Raw genomic sequence first — 19,157 nt, forward strand, 5'->3', positions numbered from 1 at the left:
GAAGGTGTTGCTGCATTATATGGATAAAACATCTGACTTGGGTGTGGGAGGCTAAATGTTCCCCTGGATTGTATTTCCAAATCCATCAGGCTATTAGCTATCCTATATTAATCATCCAGACTGGAATGGGGTCCATCTGATTACTTAAACAACTTTTTACAAATGGTCCAGCAGTAAGAGGTTTGGTAGCTCCAGGAGGTTGTATTGTCTGTGTTACAGAGAATGGCAGACTCTACAGGGAAGATGGTTGAGCCTCGCCGGTACAAAGTTAACCCATAGCTGTATGCCTTGGTGGACTGCAAGGTACCTCAGACACAAACTTGGATCTGAGTAGCCCAACTGTCAGCTTTAATTAGTGCATCTGAACCTTCATTTTGGAGGTATATTAATGTATTTTATATTGTTTTACAACAGCTTCTTTTCTGGGCAAGAAAGGTAAAGTATATGAATGAATGGAGGCTTGGGAGAGAGGGGAGCACACCTTTCCACGGTAATGCTTTTACCAGTCTTGGAGAAATTGCAATCACTTGAACTTCACAACTAAAACCAAATGCTGTACCCCCTTTCAGAGCATGAACACTAACAGACTGAAGCTGAGGTAAGGTTTTTCCTGATGGTGTGGTTCAGATAACAAATACATTGTTGCAGGGTGCTGGAGGTTGAAGAAAAAAACCTCAAGGCATTATCAGGTCTAGGTAATTGGTGTGCAGTCTGACTGCTGCTTCTGAGAAAAGGGGAAGAAGCAGGTGTGGAAAGAGGATTCTTAAGCAGAATACTGTTACACAGCTCCATTTGATTGTGGCAGCTGTAACAGCTTATTTTGTATACTCAGTAGTTAATGTTTTATTGGGAGGATTACAGAACTAGACAAGTGCAAAGCTGATAGCTTGTTTATTTCCTATCTCACGAATGCATATGTGAACAGTCAAGCACAAAGGTACACGAGTCTGGGTTCAGTATCACAGGTATTTCACTTACACAGGCTGTCAAACAGGGAGCTGCTTTGGTAGCAAAGTTCTGCACTATGTGCAGAGGAGAGTGGTGTAGTTGCAGGGAGGAGGATCACAGGAAATGTTTTGCAGAAAGAACAAGCAACTGTGTTTTTCTTAAAACCACCAGCACTGCCAGGACCAGAGGATTTCAGTACTGCAGTTATTGTTAAGGAAATGCATGGGAGACATGGTAAGAAATTGTGTGGTGCAAGGTAGTGATCCCAAGGCAAGGCAAACTGCAGCGTGGCTGTGGCCAGGGGAAGTGCCCCTTGGCCTCTGGTGAGCCTGGAGCTTTGTGACTGTGAAGATAAAGGCAAGTGAAAGCCAGGTTACTCTGTTCATGAGTGTGTGGTAGGCCATGCTCCAATACCTCACCCTGCTCTGGAGTAACGCAGGGGTGCATTCTGCCATGTCGTATTTTTGATGGCCTTCTTGCACTGGCTTAGCTCTGAAATGAGTTGTGTTGGTTTGTCTCTACTGCTTTGGAGATGGTGCAGGGGAGGGAAGCTATCAAACTGAATGATCAGCACTGCACCTTCAGTGCATTAACATCAGTTGAAAGCACTTCAGATTTTTTAAGTTTTCTATCCATTTCCAAAGCTCTTAGCCCATTACTTACCTGAAGACCTGATCTGTGTCTCTCTTGGATTGGGAGCTCTGGGGAATAGGGACTTTGTACTGGTAGACTGTAACAGGACATTGCAGTTGACCTGGTGCCTGTAGCAGTGAGGTACTGCTGCTTGTCAATAGCAAATCTTGATAACCTCAGTAGGAAATGAGCAGCAGCAGGTGCAGGCTGAGGCTCCAGCAGTTGAGTGAAGTGTGAACAGCCATTCTTAAAGCTTCAGGAATTGCTGTACTACCACAGTCATTGTCCAAACAAGTATTGTAGTGCCATAACCCTAATCAGCAGGTACAAATTGAAAACAATTGAGATAACAACAGTAAAACAAGAAAGCAGCCCTTGCTGGAAGCTCTGCCACCTGACAGAGTTCTTAAGCAGTCTGTGAAGTGAGGGGTACAACACTTGATCAAAAGACTGATACTTAAAAATCAGTGACAAGGATGATACATTTAGTTCAGCTATACATGAAGATGTGCTTCCACTACAGTAGATCTGGAGGAGCACAGCCTGATACTTTGACAGATACTGCAAAAGATGAAAGGCCTTTTTATTGCAAACAGCTAATTTATGGGTTTTCTGGCATGCCAAGAAATGCAGCATTTTGAGTTTGAAGCTGAACATCTTTTGGAATGTCTGTTACTTGTAGATGCAACTCAGTTTCAAGTTGTCCCAATTAATGATGGGATGTCCTGACTTTCTGATAGCTTTCAGGAAGCTGTTTGGACACCCAGGTGCAGGTGCTTGATGCGTCATGGCCTTCAGCGTTGACAGACTGTGCTGGATCTGTAGAGCAGGTCCTGGAGAGCTGGAATTCCCTGAGGCGTGCAGCAGCCAGGCAAGGGACTAGGCCAGGCAAACAGGGCTCTCCTCACCCTGCGCCCCACCTGTTTCAGGTAAGGGACAGAAGAGATGGAACAGACTGCAACAGGGCAACTTCTAGCTCAGTGTTGTTTTGATTGAGTACAGAGGCAGTTTGTTCTGCTTTTGATGCATAGGCATTTTTGTAGTTTGTACACCTGCCTGCTTTGACTCAGTTATTCACAAATAATAGTTCAAAATAGATTAGATTTTTCTTTCTTTTTTTTTTTAATTTCTTTTTGGTCATCAGACCAGAAACTAGATGATTTAGCAACCACTGGTTCTCTTTGCATTAACTGGTAACTTCATTCCTCTGCATGGTTCATATGCTTTATGTAAGTCTGCGTCTTACCTTGTCCAAGTAAGTAAAATCTGGGCAGATTTTACTCATTAAGAATTACGGCTGCTTTTCACAAGAAGCTTCCTAAACAGATAGTTAGATTAGGTTGGAAATAGATAAGAGCCCAAACTACCCCTGTATCAAGTAGTCTGTACTTTTTATGCTACTTTAATGCAGGAGCATTTTTCTGAGTAGTTAGGTAGGTTCTACCCTGAAATCTGGAATGATTTGTGCTCTTCAGACTTGTGTCAGGAGCTTCAGTTTGTTGTGCATGAAAATCTGCATTTCTAGCCATAGGGAAGGGGTCCTCTCCAGAGGAACAGGTTCAAAAGTCTCACACCTCTGCTCTTTCATGCTTCCTATGGACTCTTCTTGTGAATCTGCTAAGATTGTGTTGCTTGTTAAGCTCAGAAAGCTTGACAGCAGCTGTGCTTGACCTGTTCACATGCCAAAAAACCCCTTTATTGTGAGTATGCATAGATTCACAAGGACATCATCTAATGTGTGCACAGATGCCTTCTGTCCTACACAGGCAATCTCCCTGATGCTTTTCATTGGCAGTACAGTGTGAGTAGCTCCAGTGATAATCTGGAGATCAGGGTGAAGGAGGAAATACCGTGTTCATTACCACTGTGTAACACATGTGCATTTCACTGGCTAGTCAGCAACTGAGGAGATGGCTTTTGGATGTCTAATCATTTAAAACCAATGGATCTGAAGCAGTTTGTTGAGGAAATACAGTTTTTTGTGGTTGGAGAATCAGGAGGTGGTGCAGAGTAGGAGATAAAGTATGGCATTTCTTCATGATATTCTCCTCAGATTTACAAAGAAGTCTATGTTGCCATGCTGGCACCAGGGTGGGTACATCGAGCAAAGTGAGTTTGATCCTTACCTGTTCATCAGTATCACTGCTTTAAATCCACTGACTGGCACCAAGTTTCCACCTCTTTCAGCTGATGAGCTGTTATACCTGATTTCAGCCTTGCATAGGGGATCAGGTCCTAGCTTCAGATGTTTCTTGCAAGACTAGAATCCAAACTGAAGATGCTTTTTAGGAAGAGTACTGATAGGCAGTCAGGTAGAGAATGTATTTCTCTGTACCAGAAAAAAGTAGCTTTGCATCAGCTGGTGCAGTGCTTTGTTTGGCCAGAGAGGTCTGGTTTGGCACTTAGAAAGATTTCTATAAAAAGTCTCTGTAAGTGTGCACTGGTCAGATAAGGAAATTCTGGAAGAGGCAGTAAATAATTTGAACAACTTGATGCATATTTGCTGTTCAGAGTATTGCTACACAGATAATTAGTAGCAGTCAATTCTTGTGTGTTTTACCATGACGATAGTGGGGACATCTGTCATTGCCCTTCACAGCTGATGTTCTCCAGGATACTGTGCCACTATAACCCTGTTTAATTCTGTAGAGCAGGTCAGGATTTGTACTGCACTTAACTTCAGTGTGAATGTAAAGCAACATACAAATTAACCATGTGAAAAGTTGCAGCAAGGGAAACTTTGAATAGGTTTAAGAAATTTTTTTTGTAATGCAGACAGTGAGGCATTGAAGAGAGATCCAAAGACGTTTTGGGGGCATCTCCATCCATTAGCACACTCAGACAGCAACTGGACAAGCCCATGAGTAACCTGATGCAGCTGCACTGTTAGTCTTGTTCTGAGGGCATGTGCATGTGTGGCGGCAGGGGGTGTGTCCCATGATCCCTTCCAGCCTAGGTTTGCTCAGCATTCCTCACTTACTGAAAAGCTGATAAGCTCATAAAACTGTGCATTTCCATGCCAACAGATTTTCTTCCTGGCCAATCAAAACGAACACACCATGGGTAAAGAAAGGGGGTGCAGACACTTAGGGTAAACACACAAGTGACAGTTGTCACCCAGTACTGAGGGTGGGGTTTGCTGGCTGCAGCTGTCTGATCCTGTGCTGGCTGTGGCCAATGCAGTGAAGGTACTTCAGCCCTATAGGTGCTGTGACATCCCACGGGAGTGTTGCTCTGCTCAGCACGAGTGCAGCAGCACATCCTGGGCTCACAGCAAGCTCTGTGTGATTGCCCTGGAATGGAAGTGTGTGCCAAAGGCTTAAGCATGTTGGAGAGGTGGATGTTTCTTGCGGCAAAGGGGCATTGTGCTGATATAGCTGTGGGTCCAGGAGGATGCAGGTAAAGCTTCCAGCAGTGAAGAACATGATTTGGTGCGTTTGCATGAGCAGAGCTTCCCTCCACATTCGAGGCAGACTGTGTGTCTGCAGCCTACAGGATTTAGCTGAGGTGTGCTGTGGACAGCTCTCATCAGCATTGAGAGTGGCGGATGAGGGGGGGTTGTCCTCAAATCGTGTAGTGCTCGTGGCATCCACAGCATGAATTTGGGAAGTGTTGCTGTTAATTTTGGTGCTTGGCAAGAAGTAGTGGAGCCTGATCTCAGCAACTTCTTACAGCATCTGTGGGCTTTCTGGGTAGACAATAAATGTTCTGTATCTTAGTTCACACTGGGAGCCCCAACTGGCAAAAGATCTTCATGTTGGCTGCTAAAGCTCAGGCCTCCACTGTATTCTGTCCCATGAGGGCAGCTTAGTGAGGTTTTTGTGCTGTGTGTGGGGCAGAAGAGGGTGAGGCTGGACAGTGCTGAGCACTGTGGCCCTGGTCATACAGATGTACTGTACAAATAGGCTGTTTGATGGTTGGTGGTTGCTTCCCTGCCACCCCATTTTAGTGTACCACAGCTGAAGGCCATTCCTGCAGTGTCCCACTGGCTTGTTTTCCCAGCTGGTGCCTTGCTAACCTGGATGAGTATTCTAAATGACCAGCACCTCTCCAGTACAGTCTTACTTCACCAGTCTTCCATCTAAGGGATGGCTGCTTTGAGGGTAACTTTCGAGCATAGCCTCCACTTAAAAGTGGCCACTTTCAAGCTGCAAGAGCAGAATAATCTCTAAGTGAAGAGAAACAAGTTCACACAGACATGTTGGAGACAAACAAAGGCTCAGAGTCACTTTTACAAATTTCTTTATGAAATTAAGTGTTGCCCCTGGTCTTGGGGGGAGATACAGTGCAAGAATGACTTTGTACATGCTACTGAATTCAGATAGCCCTGGATGACCAGACTTTGGTCACCTACAGCATCAAAAAACACTGGACTTCTGAGCTCTACAGACAGTGCTCACTCACACTAGCATCATGTTGGAATGAACAGGTGTCTTCCTTCCAGTGTCACAGGATGCCTTTTAAGCTAGGGAATTCAGTCAGTATGGCTTCTAATGCTCACTATGATAAGGCAAATCTTTCCTTTTGCTAACCAAGGTGTAAATTTCTTTTTTGGCCACAGTTTGAAACTTGGGTATTTAAAGTGAGGCTCTTAATGCCAAATTTAGGCCTTTTTAAAGTGGCTTGCCTTTTTTTTTCTTCTTTTTTTTTTTTTTTAAGGTGTGAAAAACCTGTAGAAATTCCCCTTGAATTGGAAGTCTGTGGGAGTTTGCATAACTATCATCTTGGTTTTTAGTCTTCCAGAGTTGAACTGCAGACTGTGACTTCTGGGAGCTAGTTTTGAAAATAATGACCTTTCTTGAAAAAAAAAAAAAAAAAAAAGGGAAAAAACAGAAGAACAGACAAAACAGGCATCAAGTTAACTTCTGACAGGAACAGTTACAGACTTACAAAATACACAGTTCTGATTTTTACCATAAATAAACACATTACAAACAATGAGCATTTTCATTGGCCAGGAAATATGGCAGGATGATGGAAAAATGAGAATTGAGAACAGTATTAATTAGGCACATTTTTCTCTATCTTAATGTTACTCAAACCCCCTAGAGATTCTTGAACTTTACTCATGCTACAGGTTGATTGGCACAGTTGAATGTCATATAGTCCATGGTGGTATTGGGCTAAAGGAAAAGGTCACAGTGGAGTACTCACTGTTGTTTTGTCTGAGTGCCTGCAAAGGCTAACTGAATGAGTTAGATGTGTGTGGGAGGATCATGTCTCTGAGAAATGAAGGAGTGAAGGTGGGCAGAGAGCAGAAGGATTTGTCCCTCCATGGATCATGTCAGTGACTCAGAACTGCCCTTCAGAGCATATCAGTGGGCACAGAGCTGGCAGGTGTATCAGCTGCCATCCATCCTTCAGCAGCTGCCAGACAGCAGTAGTGTTCACAGCAGGAAGGAGTGAGTCCAAGTACAGCTGGCAAGCAAGATCTTTTCAGATGAAATGTGTCAGGCTCCCTGCTGTGATCTCCTCCTGGCAGTTTGCCTCTTGGGCGCTGTGCAAGCCTGGCTCGGTGGGACTGGCACAAATGCACACAGGTGCACACACACACACAGGGTCTCACCTCAAAGCCAGTGTGATCAGTTGGGTTGTAAAATAAATAGGGAAGGCAGGAGCACGTGTGCCATCCTCCATAAACAAAGGAGTGGAAGAACCTGGACTCTACCTCCCAGGACTGACAGTAAAGTGCTTTCTCAGAAGTGGTTCAGGCACAAACACAGGGCTGCCCTTATTTCCGGAAGGGTGTCAGCCTGCTGATGTTCTGCCAGAAGTTCGAGGGCTTGCGCTTGGGCTCTGCCAGCATGAAGACTTGCTGCTGAGGGAGTGTAGTAGGCAGGGTGGGATGCTTCTGACGCATCAGAAAATCATAGTATGGCCTGGTGACAGCTGTGATGAGGAGATGGGAAGCATGTTAGTTGAACACGGTTCCCTTCCCCACCCTCTGTCCAGCCCCTGTTGAAGCTTCACAGAAGTGAATTGGGTTTGTCTTAGCTCTACACTTAGTTTCAGCACTGCTTTTGAGGATTAGAGATGGTGCTGTGGGAGTCCCAGCAATGTGAGGCATAACTGACAGGTGTTCTGTCAGCTGCAGCTTACCATTCATGACCCTACAGGAGCCTTTGGTTTAGGAGAGGCAGCTGATGTGCCTGTGCCACTCCTGCCTGTTACAACTTCTACAGTGGATTTCTGAGTGTAATGGTCAGTGTTTAGCCTGTGGATGGGGCTGGTTTCTGTAGTCTCCTCTGCTGCTTCACCCCTAGGGCTTGGTGCTAGTAGAGAGGTCTGGCCTCCTTCCAAACATCCCTTCATTTGCAGCCAATACTTCTGGATGACTTTGAAATTTAGCCAAGCTCTCCTACTGGAGACTTGCCTAGGATTTAACCACCAGCTGATACCACCAGGAGGAAGTGGTTGTCTCTCTGTAGGCCTTCTGGATATAAAAAAAAAAAGGGTGGTGGCATCATGAAGTTTGGTAGCAGGAATCTTCAGGGGACAGTGCTGTGGGCACAGGAACCTTCCTTGAGGTTTCACTCACCTGGCTGCTGCTAAATCTTCCATGTCTCTTTAAGGTTTAACTAACAGCTCTAAAAGATGATAGTACCTGCCTGTGGCTTTCTGCCAAGGTCACAGGTTTCAAAGTATCTTCCACAGGCACACCTGCCCATGCCAGAATAGTTCCTGCTGCAGTGACCTTTATGGCGCTCTGCGTGATGGGAAATTACTGTAAAACTTAATCTTGTCTGCTCGCAAAGGGAATGCTATACTGCTTGTGGCTTCTCAGGTGAGACTATCAACTAGCCCTAGAGCAGAAGCTACTGGCTTGTATGTAGTGATGCTTTCTGGCTCAGTGATTAGGTGCAGAGCAGCCCTGCTGTAGTTATAAATAGTTTCCTGACTCCAGGTGTTGGAATCTGCTAGGACCTACGCTGCAGATGGTGAGCTCTGGTGTGACAATCTAGCCTTCTCAAGAGTTTGTTAATGCCACTTCACTGAAACTATTGCCATATAGTAAATATGGAGCCACCCCCCCCCGCCCAGTTCTAGCAGCATCTGTATATTCAGGTTTGACTCACCCTTAGGTTTCCCAGTCTGGTGCTGCTTGCTGGCATTCAGCATTGCCTGCTTTTTCTGCACCTCTGTGATTGAAAAACCTTGAAGATAAAATGGAATTTGTCAGGTCATCAAATAGAGCAGCAGGGTCATCACTTTGTATCTATCTCATGAGAGAACATTGGCTTAGAAAGGGAAATACAGGAGTAGGAAAATGGCTGAGGGGAGAGGTCACAAACTGAAATTGCTCCCAAAGTGAGAAGGGGCACACACTGTTCCCCCCAGCCTGTGCTGTGCTGCACCACTCTCCCTACCTCTCATGCAAGGTTTACTGCCTGCCTCTCCTGCCATGCTTTGCTGGGTGAAGAAGCCAGTCCACATCAGTTGAGGTTCAAATCTCGTTAAAGCACAGAAGTCTGAATTAAGCAGGATTTGGACACAACACGAGCCCTTGGCTGAACATGTTTCGTATAGGTATTGCCAAGTTGGACACTCACACCGTACTGCGAAAGAATGGCAGCTGTCTGCAGTGTGTTGACTGTTTGTCAGCCCTGCCTGAACTCACTGAAGACACTTCAGCCTCCCTGAGGACATGTGGCACTGTCTGCTCACAGGGGTGTGCTTGGGTTTTATTTCAGTTGCACAGATTGGTTCAGATGTGCAGTTTAGCAACCCAGAGCTGGACTGCAACATGGCCTGGCTTCCCTGTCCTTTCAATCCTGTTGAGTAGCTGGTGGTTAAAAAAAAAAAGAGGAAAGGAAAAACCTGAACAAACCCACCAAACAACACTCCACTGTCTCACAGCAGTCCTTGTTCCATACCTGTCTCCTGGTCTAGCTGAACCTGTCTCCTTTCATTCTCAAATGCCTTCAGCCAGCGCTGTTTGTGCTCAGGTTTTTTTGCACAGAACAAGTGGACTTCCTCAGTGTCTCGGCAGTGTAACTTAAATGCATTTTTCACACTGATGTTGAAGTCCTTGTCCTTCCCATCTTCGACATCCAGTATTTCCATATCATCCATGTTGATGCGGCTCTTGTAGTACAAGATGTCCCGGCGCAAGAGGTCCTGTAAGAGAGAACACACAGACTCATACACACATTAGCTATACTGGAGTAAGCTTCTCGGTGGTCATTCCAGTCCTCAAAGAGAAAACTGACACCGGATTGGATCTGTGGCTTTGCAGAGTGCTAAGCTCCTGTTGACACTATGGCAGTGGGAGGTTGTTCTAGGGGCAGGTTCAGGATAGGCTGGCAGCAGCTACTGTGAGATGTCAGTTTCCCTGAAGAGCTCTTAATGAGAAGCGAGCGTGTGTGATCACACACGTGATTCCCAAAGTCTCATTAAGCCTGTGTCAGAAAACAGATTTTGAATCCTACAGTCCCAGTTAGCCAAAAAAAGTCCTAATTAGCTTTTCGGTTTTGACTTGACAATAAAAAGTATATTTGAGTGCACAGCTAAAACAGTGACGGTCTCCTGCCTAAGTTAGCCAGAGGTACCTGTATGCCATGGATTATGCAAAAAAACACTGGCATGATCAGTTCTGAAATTCCAGTGGAAGATACCTTCCACTTGCTCTGTGAGGGAAGATCTGTTACTGAGGTTATATGGGCTGTCTTTACAGACTTACATGTGATGTTAATGTGGTCTTACTGACTGTCATGACTCCCAGCTTTTAATCACAGCTGCAGATAGCCTTCAGAATATGCTATTAATTTCACATGCAAGTGCAATTGGGGAAAAACAAAAAAAGTACAGCCCACATGACATTGCTCATACCTGAGCTGTATAAAGTGAATTCTGATGCACTGTGCCTTGAAGCAGTGCAAGACTTTCCTCTCTTGCTGTAAGAATTAGGCCAGGAGCTAGTTCCTGTAGTTTATAGCTGTGGTCAGGTACGCAGAATGCACCAGGGAAAAAAGACTGCAAGAAACGCGCTTAAGAATCTCTGTGCCAGAAGCACAAATAATGCCAGTAAGCACTGAGGAAATAAGGGGGTGGAGAGGGAGTTTACCCAAATTCTTTAGCGCTGTCATAGGTAGTGACTTGTCCTGGCTAGTGAAGTTACCTTCTTGCAGCAGACAAGCTGGTGATCGAAGAGGAAGAACATCCTCTGTTGGCTCTTGGCTTGAGGGTGGGAGATTTTGGTTAATTCCCCAGAATAGATGAGTTCTGAACTTCTGACTAGAACATCTTCACCCTGAGAATAGCACAAAGACCAGGTTGGTCTCAGTCATCTGAAAACAGCGAAAAAAGAAATAGGCCTGTAGTCTTGTAGGAGACAGCTTGGCTGAGGTGCCTGTGTGAGGCCTGAATTCCTGCTGAGGAAATTCCTCTGGAAATTAGAGGGAGCCTCTGTTCAAGGACAGTTCCTGCCACATCAAAGAGACACTGTGCTTATGGCATCTAGGGAACGGTAACTGAAGTTGATGAGGAAAAAAATAGTGTATTAAAATCTCCTTATCCAGTGAGTCTGCTCAGAGTAGCTGGTCCATGCCTGACATGAAAGGAGGCACATAAACAGCTGAGAATTTAGTCTGATGCCCTTGTGCAGGGGAGATAGTCTGGTTTTACTGCATCTAGTATTCAGGGAATCAGTAGTCCTGTAGTTTTGTTTCTTTGATTTAGCAGGTTTTTAAAAACGGAGCCTACAGGGAGGCTTGCCTTCCTGCAAGAGTAACGTGGTTTATTATGTATTAAGGGGCAGTCCTGCTCATCTTGAGAGTTTGAAGTCACTCAAGATAAAAGGAATAATGAGGAAAAATAAGAGACTTTCACTACACGCTAATTTTGTTCTGTAAGGAAAATGGGGTAACAAAAACCCCAGGGAACACGCAGAAGCAGCCAGGTTAGCTGGGTTCTGTACTGGACCTTTTCAGTTGTACTAAAAGATCTGTTACAAAAACCAAACCAAATAAACGACCCACACAATGAAGGGTGGCAGAACAGAGGTAAGGCGAGATAGTAATCCTTAGGAAGATCTTGCTGTAGGCATAAGCTGTTAGAGGGGGAGAAGAGGCACACAAGAGGCAACAAAGAAGATTCAATTCATGGGGAAAGTCTCTTACCTCCCAGTCTTCTATGGAACTCTGCCACTGAGCAATTTTGTCAATGTTCTCCAGCCGCCGCTTTCTCTCGTTGATGAGCCGAGCAACGTTCTTCATGGCATTTAAGGCAGCTTCAACATCTTTAAAATCCCTGGGGTAGATAGGGCAGAGGTGTTAGGCATGACAATATGACAGGTGCTTATTGTACCTACACTCCAAAGGAGTGGTATCCAGGATAGCCTAGGGCTGGAGTGCAGAAAACATGAGTTCCACTTGCAGTTCTACGCCAGCTGTTTCACACTGGAAGTCAGTTACATGTTTGGGTGGCTTTTCAGATGCATGCTGGTTTTGAGGCACAGACTAGACTTGCACAAGTCCAGACCCAGTTTATGGAAGGGAAGGAGGTAACAACCAAATTCAACCACAGAGGTGTAAATAGGAGTTACAGGAACAAGCTCCAGGACTTTCCAAGCCTCGGGTTGGTTTGGTTTTTTTTCACAATGTAACAGAATATATTCATAATGCCACTGTTTCCATACAGGCACCGATTCTGTCATGCACAGGTAGGGCAGTTCAGCAGTAACTGGCTTCATTTCAGATAGGAGCCGATGGTTTATCTGGAAGGGTAGGATAGACAGTGATCTACCCTTCCCCACACATGATCTGCTGGGGAAGCACTGGGCAAAACTCATGACTGCCACTCAGCCCTAAGATACTATATGTTATAGTTACATGGACATTTTTAGGTATATTCAACCAGTGCTTCCAACACCACCACCAGAAATATTTAGCTCCCAAGTATGTATGTGCTGGTATCACAGGTGGGCCAAATAAAATGAAAAAGTACCATTATAAGGTAGATCTGTAAGAGACAGGAAAGCCCAGGTGTACCATAATGGAAAATGTGATAGAAGAATGCTTTTTCTCCTGGTTTCTACAAGCTATCACAGAAGAATCATGGTATCAGCTGCTCTTGGCAAGCAGCCCTCAATACACAATTCTGCACTAGTCCATTTCCGTGAGACCAATCTCGCTCCTTCGCTCCCCACCATGCTGCCCTACCTGTGTTGGGGGTTGGTGTATTTGAGCAGCTCAGCCAGTTGCAGGGGGTATTTGCAGATCTTTTGCACGGGAGTCAGCAGGAACCCATCCAGAGAGATGTCGATCATCTTCTGCAGCAGGCGGCAGGCTTCAAAGAAGTAGACGTACTTGTTGACTTTGGTGAGGCGGGATAGCTCCATGCAGGCGTTGGGGTGGTTGTTGCAGTACTCAGAGTAGATCTGAAACTCGGTTTGCTGCGAGGGAAATGGAGGGGTTTACTGTCTGTGTACTTTAGGGTGATGGCCTGGCTCAAACTGCTGTGTGCGAGTTCCTCAGGTAGGTCCTGCTCCTGTACTTCATGGGGCTGTTGGGAAATTTGCATCCTCCCCACATTTGTAGCTCAGAGATCTAGAGCTGGGGGTGGACAAGGTGTATCACGAGTTCCAGCGCACGCAGCAGTCTGAAAGACCAAGACATTTCCACATGTTCTGGCCTGTGCTCAGCTGAATGTTTTTAATGGCAGATCAGCCATTGGTGATCCTGCACTGTCCTGAAAATGCTAGGGCCAGCTCCAGATTTTGGGATCTTCCTACATTTTTGCCTGAAGTAGCATGGTCTGGCAAGGAGTATGGTGCTGAGGAGCTCAGGCACTTTGAACGTGTTTCTCCATAGCCAAGGGTGTTTCCTTGGGATGTGGGTAGTGGTTGAGTGGGGCAGGGGCTAATGGTATTTAATTTGGCTGGCTAGGTTTTTTAAAGAGAGCATCAGTTCTGTCAGATCCATTTCTAAATCCTCTGGCTTAATCCATACTCAGCTACCCCTTTCCCATGAAGTCAAATTTACTTACATATTCCAAGAAGCACGAGCCAACCTCACTCAAATGTGGGTGGTCTTTGTTGAATTTCTTCTCTAGTGCTTTAACAAATTTCTTCTGGCACCTGTAGATGTCCTCAATATTCCCAAAGATTGTCTTCAGCTGTTCTTCTGTAAACATGTCTGCTCTTTTGCGGCACTGCTTAATGTAACCCTAGGAGGAAACCAAATTGGAAAACTTCCTGGGCATTTGCTCTGTGACCTTTGGTTATCAACAGAAAACCCCATCAACCATAGCCAACTGCACAACAGGTTTCTGTACTCTCTTCCTCTCTTCTACAAGCAGCCATGGTTTTGCTATTAATGCCTCTGGTATCACCCAAAACATGGTGGAAAGAGAAATGAAGACACAGTTTGATCACTGCCTTAAACAATACTGTAATTGACACTGGAAGAGTCCAGCGCAAAGCCACGAAGATGATTAAGGAAGTGGAACATCTCCCTTATGAAGAAAGGCTGACGGAGCTGGGTCTCTTTAGCTTGGAGACCTCATTCCTGCTTACAAATGTGTGAAGGCCCAGTGTCAGGAGGACGGAGCCAGGCTCTTCTCAGTGACATCTAATGATAGGACAAGGGGCCGTGAGTGCAACCTCCAGCATAGGAGGTTCCATGTGAACATAAGGAAAAACTTTTTCACTGTGAGGGTGACAGAGCACTGGAACAGGCTGCCCAGACTGCTTGTGGAGTCTCTTCCTCTGGAGATATTAAAAACCTGCCTGGACGCTTTCCTGTGTGACCTACTCTAGGTGATCCTACTCTGGTAGGGGTGTTGGACTCGATGGTCTTTTAAGGTCCCTTCCAACCCCTGAAATTCTGTGATTCTGTGTATGAAGGAGTCCCAGATCTACTTTCTCTCCTTTAAACACCTTGATCTGTCTTCAGATTGCTCTGACTCCAGCACTGATCCATGGGTAAATTTAGGTCAATTACATCCAGTTGAGGATCTGGTCTGGGTGCTCGTGTTAGGAAATGGCTGGTTGACTCAGGGGAGGAGGAGTGCACAAAGGACACGGGACACTGCAGGAGGAAGGGCTTGTTCGGTGGGTGTGTGCTGCTTTGCCCTAGCTGGGTCCCCTGGCAGGCACTACATTTTTGTGTCATTGCTGTGAAGAACTGTACTCCTGCAAATCTCTTCATAACTAGGCTTTGTTTACCCAGTGTATGTGACAGTGGGTCTCTCTTAGACAAGGTGTAGCAATATTCAGCCTGTTTGCAAGGGAAAGCCCTAATTGGCTGAACATCCCCAGTTGTTTGGATCTAAGCGTGGCTGCCCTTGCTGACTCTGGTACCTCAGAACATACATTAGAGAGGACAGCAGCGCTAGACATCTATTTCTTTCTGGCTTGGGAAATTCAATTAATTCCATTTGATCACAGCCCAAGTGGGTGCTCCAAATACAGAGGCATTTGGGATATTGCTGTAATGAAGTGCCTTGTGTCTTCTCAGCATGCAGTGCCATTTAGCAGAGAAGGCTCTGATGGAAAGAGGGGCTCATTTTCAGAAGAAGAAAAGTCTCTCTTTGGCAAGAATGGGACACAGGCTACTGTCCTTCAAACAAGTTCTTAACATTCACTGCCCCCTTTATGCCGTTACCTCACAAATGTCCTTCAGATGCTTGATGTAGTCTCTCTCCGTGCTTAGGATCTCGTTGATGACGTTGGTCCTCATTTGGTCTTTCGTGGTCTGACCCATCCCAAAGCGGCGGGTGCCACTGCTGGACTCGTCTTCTTTGCCACCCTCAACCTTCAATGGATAGTCTTCCATGGGTTCATCCTGGTTTACTCTCAGCTGTGCCAGACACAAAATAGCTGTTCACCATTTGATTGCTAAGCATGACTCTTCCAAGAAAAAGAAGTTTGGCACGGTTGACTGTGTAGCAGACAAAGACTGAGCTGGAATAAGGACGGCTGCTACATGTGTATTACCTGTAAATCTGTTTTTCCCCTGGGGAAGCTAAGGTCAGACAGACAATTTTGGGAGGGTACTTTTAAGCCACGGGATAGCTCCTCCCACTGTGTGACATGGGTGGTTTTTAAGCTGAAGTCATAGAAATCAGGAACAATACATCTAAAATCGAGACAAAAATATTTTATCAAGAGAAATCTGCTTAGGTACTTGTGAGGGGCCACTTAGGAAGGGAATGGAAAACCAGCAAAGAGTTGCTTTTTTTATGGGTTTATTGATGATCTCACACTACGCCTCTCAGTATCTGCCTCCGGAAGCTTATTTAAAGATAAGTGATTATTAATACAAAAGCAGATGGAGATGGCAGTGGGCACATAATGTGGTAGGGACTGGCATTACATTACAGGGCTGTGTGTGAAACTCATGGTTTCTTCCCAGTGCCCATCAGATGGCAGCACAGCATGAGCTGTGGAAAACCAGTGTCCTACCTTGTCAACAGCAACAAAGTACCTTAGTTAATAACAGGCAGTTATTGATCCATGTCACATACAGCGAGCTTTTAGGTAGTCATGCTGGAGCTCTGAGTGCCCAGGGAAATGTTTTGTTTACAACTTAAACGAGGCACTGAAGGGGGGACACACATAACTCTCAGCATTTTTAGTACAATGACACAGGACTGCTTTACACATTTAATGTAGTTCTAGGCAGGATTATGTACCACTTGATCCAGATCTGTCTACATGCAAAACACAGTGCATGCCTATCCCATGCTAGCACAGGCATAGGTTACTTTCCCTCACAGTTTACAGCTGAGGCAATCCTCAAGGCAGGCATTCCTGGTTTTCCTTCACTGTGAGCGGAACAAACTCAGACCTTGGCCTGAAATTTGTGTAGAGTAACTGAGAGACCTGCAGGTTTATTCAAGTTCCCAAACATAGCAGCCTTCCCAGCAGTAGGCTGAGACTATCTGATAATTAGCAGGAAATCTGAACTCAGATGTTTGAATAAGAGGTGTAATTACTCTGCATCCCTAATGGCTAGCAGTAGTCTGCATTCCCCCAAAATACTATCTCAAGTTTTTGCCAGCCAGGGCAATAATCAAATTTACAGTAACATGAAAGAAAAAAAGCTTGTGTTGTGACTGTGAAAGAAATCAGTTCCCTCCTCAGTGGTGCCAAGCATTTGGTCCTAGTTTGGTCTCCTGTGCAAAAACATCTACCTTGTGTAATCATTACCCAGCTGAGACTGTCCCCTGCAATCTGTAACAAAGCGTTTCAAAACTTGTACAGCAGTCTGCCCCGCTTCTCTAAGTGCTTTTGTTAAAAACACTGGATCACCTCCTGTCACCTTGTTTCATGCTTCACCTGATTTTGGGTCACTTGTGATCTGAAGTGACCTGGATAAAGAGCTAAAGGGATGAGGATCTCTGTCCCTAGGCACCTAATTGCCTTTGCAGTACTGAGGAGCCTGCCCTGCAGTGGTCAGAGTCAGGCATGAACACTAACAGTCACGGGCCCAGAGAAAGGGAAAATGTCTCTCTCCTCATAGCAGGGAAGGTGTGCACAGTGGCTACCCAGGCCCTTGTTTTACACAGAGACTGTGCTTTAAAATGCTCCACCAGAAATTAATCCAACCTGTGCTGTGCACATCTGGCACTGTCTGGGCTCTTCTCTACAGTGATGTCTCTATGGTCTGTAGCTGGTACCAGGGAAGAGCCATGGCATACAAACCTTGGCCCAAAAGCATCAAGTGTTTTGTACCTCTCCTCATTAGTTGTTCCATATGATCTCCAAGATATTTTTTGTGGCTTCCTCTCCATTTTTAAGCACCTGGAATACAGTGCTGTGTCATAGCCCCACAGCCTGATTTTTGTAAAACTCGAGGACTGAGAGTAGGTGCTTGCTTGAGTTGGGCATTTGCATTGCAGTGCACCCAGAACCAGATAAAGAAAGCTTAAATTTGGTGCCATGCTCATCCATACTGTCTGGACGGGACACTACAGCAAAGACCTCTGCCAGCTGCATCTGGGATTCCTCTAGGAGAGTATTTGTTTCTTGTTTCTGAAGGAGATATGTGTGCTTGGGCACAAACTAGCTGATAGAGATATGGGTGGGCAGGAACCCAGGCTGCAAACCAGCACGCAGCACAGCTCCCAAGCCAGTGCAGGTCAGCTTAGGTCCAGAGTCTGGAACCTTTGCCATGCTTTAGCCATTACATGAAGGACTTGTTGACAGTGGTGGCAGCTGACATGGGAGGCTCTGATGCTCTGCAGCCATACATAGAGGAATAACAAGAAGGCCTGTTGAACCAGCTGTCGCTAGGAGTGCTGAGGACTCAGTACAGAACACTAAGCCTGGAGAACAGTACCACCCGGTTCCAATGGGGAAGCATAAAGAAACATCAACCGCTTACCCGTACAAAGCTGGCTGGAAACCAGCCTTCACTATCCAGAATCCTTCCCCACCACCACTCCTTGTTGGTAGCATCCATTACTTCAATGACTTCGCCAGCCTTGAATCCCAGCTCTTGGTCATCCATTGTGACGTGGTCCCAGAGGGCTTCTGCATACACCACACTGCCATCACTGATGAGCTGTGGACAGAGCAAATGAAATTGTCAGCTCCCTCCAAGAAAGCAGCACGGTCTGTCGACATGGATGCAGCTTTGGCACCATTGCTACTGAGCCAAATGTACTGGTAACTGTTTACTCCTTGTAAGCAACATGAAAAGGAGTTGGTGCTAGTCAGGCAGTTGCTTCTACTGACCTTCCTCTCAGTAACGTTTATTCAGAATCATCTGGACACAGTACAGTTACTACCCTAAAGAACATGCTCTGGAATATCATACTGGTGACTTTGCCTTAGCTAGTGAAAAAGGCTCAGTGGTTCATCATTTGTAGATAATGCTCTTGTGATGTCACTGCAGACCTGCATTAGCCTTGAAAGAAAATCCTGATCAACAATGTTTAGAGGTGCACTTCAGAGCAGAAAATATTCTGAGGTGTCAGAGCTGGGCTAGTATGGATAAAGTCTTAACTCTTTAAGGTGTTAAACTTAGCACTTAAGCTGCTTAAAGTAAGTCTCCTGGAGAGTTTTAAGTAATTACACTGAGAGACCATGGTTATTTACTACATGTCCCATACAGGGCCTACTCTAGTGGGGGGGGGAAAAGAGGACCTCCAACAATTTTTAAAAATCTAAACAAAACCAACCCAACCCACGTGTCTGGAGGCTGTGAGTGGACTCTATGGGTGATTTTGTCTATAAGTGCCTATTCCCACCTTAGCCATTGGGTAGTTAAGTAACGCTTGGGACCTGATGCAGTGGTGTAGTTGTAAGCTGGTCCTGCTGGCCACTACAACAGCAGTGCCTGCCTTATGCCCATAGGTGTATCATGTCAGATTCTCCTTTGAATTTCAGCAACTACAGAGTGCTCAGTCTTAAGATCTGAGCTTGACTGAGACTGTCTGAACACCAAGGATTTCCCCAGGAAGGCAGAGCAGGTACTGGAGTCCTGCTAAACAGGACTTCCTCGGCCATTCTGCAGTGGCAGTGATACCCTGGTTTTCCCCAGTAACACGGTATAATGATAAACTCTGGGAAGAGAAGGGGAAGGACAGCCTGTGAGGCACATATAAGAAATAGAAGACCCACTCCATGA

General features: G+C 45.6%; 1 protein-coding gene across 1 annotated transcript in view; it reads right to left on the reverse strand.

Annotated features, from left to right (window-relative positions):
* Positions 1 to 7,312: 7,312 nt before the first annotated feature.
* Positions 7,313 to 19,157, reverse strand: part of ARHGEF4 (Rho guanine nucleotide exchange factor 4) — a 111,469-nt gene continuing 99,624 nt past the window's right edge. Inside the window, exons 5-13 of the mRNA XM_054386366.1 lie at positions 17,910 to 18,089; positions 15,186 to 15,380; positions 13,567 to 13,746; positions 12,741 to 12,973; positions 11,700 to 11,829; positions 10,700 to 10,831; positions 9,456 to 9,699; positions 8,658 to 8,735; positions 7,313 to 7,470 (exon numbers count right to left, since the gene is read on the reverse strand). Coding sequence (XP_054242341.1) covers positions 7,313 to 7,470; positions 8,658 to 8,735; positions 9,456 to 9,699; positions 10,700 to 10,831; positions 11,700 to 11,829; positions 12,741 to 12,973; positions 13,567 to 13,746; positions 15,186 to 15,380; positions 17,910 to 18,089 — 1,530 coding nt within the window. The remainder of the gene's footprint in view (positions 7,471 to 8,657; positions 8,736 to 9,455; positions 9,700 to 10,699; positions 10,832 to 11,699; positions 11,830 to 12,740; positions 12,974 to 13,566; positions 13,747 to 15,185; positions 15,381 to 17,909; positions 18,090 to 19,157) is intronic.

The sequence above is a fragment of the Indicator indicator genome, chromosome 13, assembly GCF_027791375.1.
Source record: "Indicator indicator isolate 239-I01 chromosome 13, UM_Iind_1.1, whole genome shotgun sequence".
NCBI classification, from domain to species: domain Eukaryota; kingdom Metazoa; phylum Chordata; class Aves; order Piciformes; family Indicatoridae; genus Indicator; species Indicator indicator.